This window comes from Phaseolus vulgaris, chromosome 1, assembly GCF_051622355.1.
Source record: "Phaseolus vulgaris cultivar YP4 chromosome 1, ASM5162235v1, whole genome shotgun sequence".
NCBI lineage: Eukaryota > Viridiplantae > Streptophyta > Magnoliopsida > Fabales > Fabaceae > Phaseolus > Phaseolus vulgaris.
Genome location: NC_143498.1, coordinates 53,114,796 through 53,120,640, shown reverse-complemented (window position 1 = coordinate 53,120,640; position 5,845 = coordinate 53,114,796). Strand labels below are relative to the sequence as shown.

Below are 5,845 nucleotides of genomic sequence, written 5' to 3'. Positions count from 1 at the left end.
TTAGATGCACTTAATTATTATTGTATGTTGGATAGAACTGATTCAATATCTTTGTTTGTTTTCTAATATAAATATTACTGTATGTTGGATATAATTAATTTAATATTAATTTTTTGTGTTTGTTTTCAAGTATAAGTATAATTTCATAACTTAATTTTGTTTAATATTTTACACATACATATTTTAAAATTATTTATATTATTCCACAACACTTTTTTACTACACCGTTTATTTATCATGTTTATAATAGATTTTACTCTCCAACTTTAAAAAATGTACATACATTCCGTTTACCAATTGAAATTGTGTATAAAAAAGAGAGAAAAAAATGCAATACACGTGTGACCCAAGAAAAGAAAAATACAGAAAACTGACTTTTAATAGAAAGATAACCTCAAAAATTTGTTATGTATGTATCATTCTTTATTTTAAAGTCACACAATATTTTCTTTTCTTTTCTATAACTAAAAACGAGAAAGTATTTATTTTAATATGAACTATTATATTAATTGATTGACGAATGAGGATAAAAATGCATCATAAATTTGATGATTGTTATTTTATATATTTGATTATTTTGATGCAGAGAATTTATTACATCTCTTTTGTTAGAAGACAACGGAGACGTCAGACATAGACGAGTTATGGTTACCGGAAACTGTGTTGTTCTGATCCCGGGATGAAAATTGTTATAACAGAAAGGCCTTTGAAGCAGTGACGTGTTACATCACATCACGTAAATATAGGTAATAAGCTCACAACAAGTTTTGTCCTTTCACCCATTCCATTTTTATTGGCCCTACCATTTCCTCTCTCTCTCTTCTTCTCAGACACACACACACACACACACTCTCTCTCTTCTTCTCAGACACACACACACACACACACTCTCTCTCTTCTTCTCAGACACACACACACACACACTCTCTCTCGTCATCTTTCTCTTCTTCTCTTCACTCCTCTGCTTCCGATCCAATACCAACCCATGACGGAGGACCGGAACGTGCGAAAAACACGTGTGGTTGACGTCGTCCTCGACTGCGTCATACCCTACATCGACGACCCTAAGGACCGCGACGCCGTTTCGCAGGTCTGTCGACGCTGGTATGAGCTCGACTCCCTCACCCGGAAGCACGTCACCATCGCCCTCTGCTACACCACCACGCCGGCGCGCCTCCGCCGCCGCTTCCCGCACCTGGAGTCGCTTAAACTGAAGGGGAAGCCCCGCGCCGCAATGTTCAACCTGATTCCCGAGGATTGGGGAGGCCACGTCACCCCCTGGGTTAAGGAAATCTCTCAGTACTTCGATTGCCTGAAGAGCCTCCACTTCCGCCGCATGATTGTCACCGATTCCGATCTTCAGCTCCTCGCCCGCTCCCGAGGTCACGTGCTGCACGCTCTCAAGCTTGACAAGTGCTCCGGTTTCTCTACCGATGGACTTCTCCATATTGGTCGCCTTTGCAAGTAATTAATTAACTTAATTCCCTTTATTATTACTACTATTACTTATATCAGTTTGCATTCTTTCCAAATTAAGCATCCTGTAATAATAATTAATGACCAAACTATGATTTTCTGTTGTTAATCATGGAGGGACAGAGTTTTTTTAAATTTTTCTGTAAATTGTTTCGTCGTTAGCTTTAGTTTTAGCGACTAATGGGTTTGGTTGCACGAAAGGGGTTGATTTTATGAAGGATTTTTGAAAATTATGTATTGATGAAGTGGTTTAACCGTGACCAGCTTAGATGCCCTAACTATTATTGTGTTTAAAATAATTTAATTTTCTTGCAAAATTAGTTATCCCTTTTCTCTCTCTCTCTCTCTCTCCATGCACTAAAAGAAGAAAACATCGCTTTGGCATGTTCATGTCAAATTCAATGGATTAATACCAAACATAGTGATGAAAAATGAAGTAATTAAATTTTAGTGACGAATGTTTTGAAATTTGCAAATAAAATGTTCCGATACTGATGTTTTATTGAAGTGGTTTAGTAGTTTGAGTTCCTTTTCTTTGAATATGTTCAATTGTGTGTTATTCTTCCTTGAGGAGTTGGATTCTTTGACCTAAGATTCGTGTGTAGTTGGACCTGTCCTGCGTGTTTCAACCAGTTTTTTTGTTGATGGTACTTTTTATTTATTCGAATTTGCCTGATGGTGGCTGTTTAGTTACTATTCTCAGAATCCTGAATGGTTAACCTGCACCGCCAAGTGTTCTTACTTGTTTGCTAATCCTCCCTGCTTTTATTGCTATGTCTCCGTTCCAGTTGTCTGGCAGGAAGCTGTTTTATGTCATTGGGTAATAAATTGTGCTCTGTCACGATGTCTGTTACTGTTAAGGATTCATTAATTAATGAGCAACATACCCATTATTTGAGTGTATGAGCGGAAGAAGATGAGAGAAAATTAAAAATAAAGGATGTAAGAGAAAATGATAGGAATATAATGATATGATGTGAAGCAAAATGTCTGGGGAAGAAAATGAAATTAAAGATAAGATGGAAGAAAAGGTAGGAATATGTATTAATTAACGATAAAGAGGATGGAGTTCGTATATTTATTGACTAAAACTGTGGTGATCAGTTTCTGTAACTTGTAGGATGAAGATTAGAGCAGTTTGTGCTCTGCTCTACATGGTGTTAAGGAACCTATTGAAGTCTTTCTGCTCTTCTTCTTCTCTAAGTATATGCATTCTTTTTTTAAACAGAAGTATTGCCATTCTTATACTTTATGCTTGATTTAAGGGAGAAAGAATGTTATAAGTTTTGAATTTTAATTTTTTAAAATGAAATTTGCATGATAGCAGACATATTTGTTTTTAGCGAATACATTCTAGACATATTAGAATTTTCAAGTACATGGATATGATATACCTTGTATATTGGAAGGTAGAACTTATGCCTGCAGCTAATTAAATTTTTGTGGGTCTGACTGTAAATTTTTCTGTGGCAGGAATTTAAGAGTGTTGTTTCTGGAGGAAAGCTCAATTGTTGAAAACGACGGAGAATGGCTACACCAGCTTGCTTTGAATAATACAGTTCTTGAGGATCTCAATTTTTACTTGACAGACATTGCTTTTATAAGGAATCAGGACCTTGAACTTCTGGCTAAAAATTGCCCCAATTTAGTGTCAGTGAAACTTACTGATTGTGAAATACTGGATCTTGTGAGCTTCTTTAGGCATGCCTCTGCTCTGGAAGAGTTTTGCGGAGGCACCTACAACGAGGAACCAGAAAATTACTCTGCTATATCATTGCCACCAAAGTTATGTCGATTGGGTTTAACATACATTGGAAAGAATGAGTTGCCCATAGTGTTCCTGTTTGCAGGCGTACTAAAAAAATTGGATCTTCTCTATGCAATGCTCGACACGGAGGATCATTGTATCTTATTCCGAAAGTGCCCAAATCTGGAAGTCCTTGAGGTAAGTTCCCCAACTTCTACTTGTCAAGGATTTCATACTCATCAATACCTTTTGTTTTTACTCCTATATATCATCCTTTTGTAAAATCTTTCTTTCTTTTTTATATTCCCTCCTTTTCAAAATTATTAATTTATAACATTTATTTTAGAATAGATAAATCATATATATTGCATAAATTTTTAGAATGTTCTTAAAGACATCCTGTAATGAAATTATATCACAATACCAATAGTCATTACTTGAAATAATCAATTGACATGGGAGTCAGATAGATTCAGATACACTCATTTTATAAAAACTAAAACATATTTAAGCCTCGTGTGTGTATCTAAGGGTTTGATAATATACTTTCGTTTGTCTTTTGAAGGAAATATGTTAACCAGTTATAACATTGAATTTGTTAAACACTCCTGCATGAAAAAAAAAAACACAAGTATAAGGGATATATAAGTAATCATAATTAATTTCACTTTATATAATGATTCTAGCCCAAAATACCTTCCATTTAATTGTGATTTTGTTTGTATAAGACCCTTTTTTATTCATGGTACTAAGTTCAATGATAATATGAAAAAACTTTGCTTTTAAATTGAAATTAGTAAAAATTAAATGATATCAACTAACTTTTTTGATATAGTGATATTAGTATCTTTTTTGTTTTTTTTTTATATTTGAGTATGGTGGAGTATATATATGAATATTTTTGAATTTAGCAGAACTACATTTGAAACGTTTATGGTTGATACCTTTCTTTGTGGACAGACGAGGAATGTAATTGGCGATAGAGGGTTAGAAGTTCTTGGTCAGTGTTGTAAGAGGCTAAAAAGGCTTAGGATTGAAAGGGGTGATGATGATCAAGGAATGGAAGATGAAGAAGGTACTGTGTCCCATAGAGGGCTAATAGCCTTGTCACAGGGCTGTTCAGAGCTTGAATACTTGGCTGTTTACGTGTCAGATATTACAAATGCATCTCTGGAACATATAGGAACTCACTTGAAAAAACTATGCGATTTTCGCCTAGTGTTACTTGATCATGAAAAGAAAATAAGTGATTTGCCACTTGACAACGGAGTGAGGGCTCTTCTGAGGGGCTGTGAGAATCTTAGAAGATTTGCTCTATATCTGAGGCGTGGGGGGGTGACTGATGTAGGTCTTGGTTACATAGGGCAGTACAGTTCAAATGTTAGATGGATGCTGCTGGGTTATGTGGGGGAGTCTGATGCAGGGCTTTTGGAATTCTCAAAGGGGTGTCCTAGTCTTCAGAAACTTGAGATGAGAGGGTGTTCTTTTTTCAGTGAGCGTGCACTTGCTGTGGCTGCAACAAGATTAACTTCTCTAAGGTACTTGTGGGTGCAAGGATATGGAGCATCTCCATCTGGGCGTGATCTTTTGGCAATGGCTCGCCCCTTTTGGAACATTGAGTTGATTCCTTCTAGAAAGGTGCCTATGAATAACCATCAGGATGAGACTGTAGTTGTAGAGCATCCAGCTCATATTCTTGCATATTATTCTCTTGCAGGCCAGAGATCAGATTTTCCAGATACTGTTGTGCCTTTGGACACTGCCACGTGTGCTGTTGATGCCTAGACTTCTCTTCTGTATATACCATTTTTCTTTTCCTTTTCTTCTTCTCCACTTTCATGTGGCTTCTATCCATGTTCCTGCTCTATTTCTTCTTCATTTTAGACCATTACTCCTGTAATAAGCCTGTTTTCATTCAGAAACGCTTCCCCTAACGCAATTGCTTTCCTTTAAAACTCAACATTCTGAATCTTGTGAATAAAAAGCCAGAGTAGTTTTTTTCCCCTTCCATTCATATTTTCCTATCAAACTAAATGTTAGATCTGCATTCTTTACTTCACTGTCATGACCTTGTTTTGCTGCATCAACTCTAGCCCAACACTACAGAGAAAGAAAAACATTAATTTGACATGGACCACAAGAAAACTGTCAGTGGAAACTTAAGAGGAAAATCAATCCTTTCTTCCCAAAAGTATTTAGTTACAATGTTTTGGCTGGTGTCACAATCTCATCATCTCCAATTGGCATTTACAATTGACTCATTTGTCATTTGTGTCGAATGCAGTGTTGTCATTGAACGATGCTCGTTCATTCTTATCCAAAGTGCACGTCAATTATAAAAAAAATGGCACGAAATGATAATCTTATTGAGAAACTGTGATTGGTAACGTGTATATGATCCTCTGGACTGAAGTTCACCAAGAAACTGTATGAGCTGCACTTGCCACTCTCATTCACCCATTTTTATTCAGATAATCTTTACATTTCTTTACAGCGTATTAAAATATTTTTCAATATTTATTTCTGATTTTTTACATCCTTTGAATGAAAAAATATTTTGAACTAAGAAATGTTTGAAAAATATTTTGGGATAAAAACAATTCCAAATTCACCCATATTAAT

General features: G+C 35.7%; 1 protein-coding gene across 1 annotated transcript; it reads left to right on the top strand.

The window, feature by feature from the left end:
- Window positions 1-618: 618 nt before the first annotated feature.
- Window positions 619-5,237, top strand: LOC137815057 (coronatine-insensitive protein 1). The gene is made up of 3 exons (XM_068618087.2): window positions 619-1,464; window positions 2,950-3,421; window positions 4,184-5,237. Exons 1-3 carry the CDS (start codon window positions 986-988, stop codon window positions 5,006-5,008), a joined length of 1,776 nt encoding a protein of 591 aa, XP_068474188.1. The 5' UTR covers window positions 619-985; the 3' UTR covers window positions 5,009-5,237.
- The last annotated feature ends 608 nt before the right edge of the window (window positions 5,238-5,845 follow it).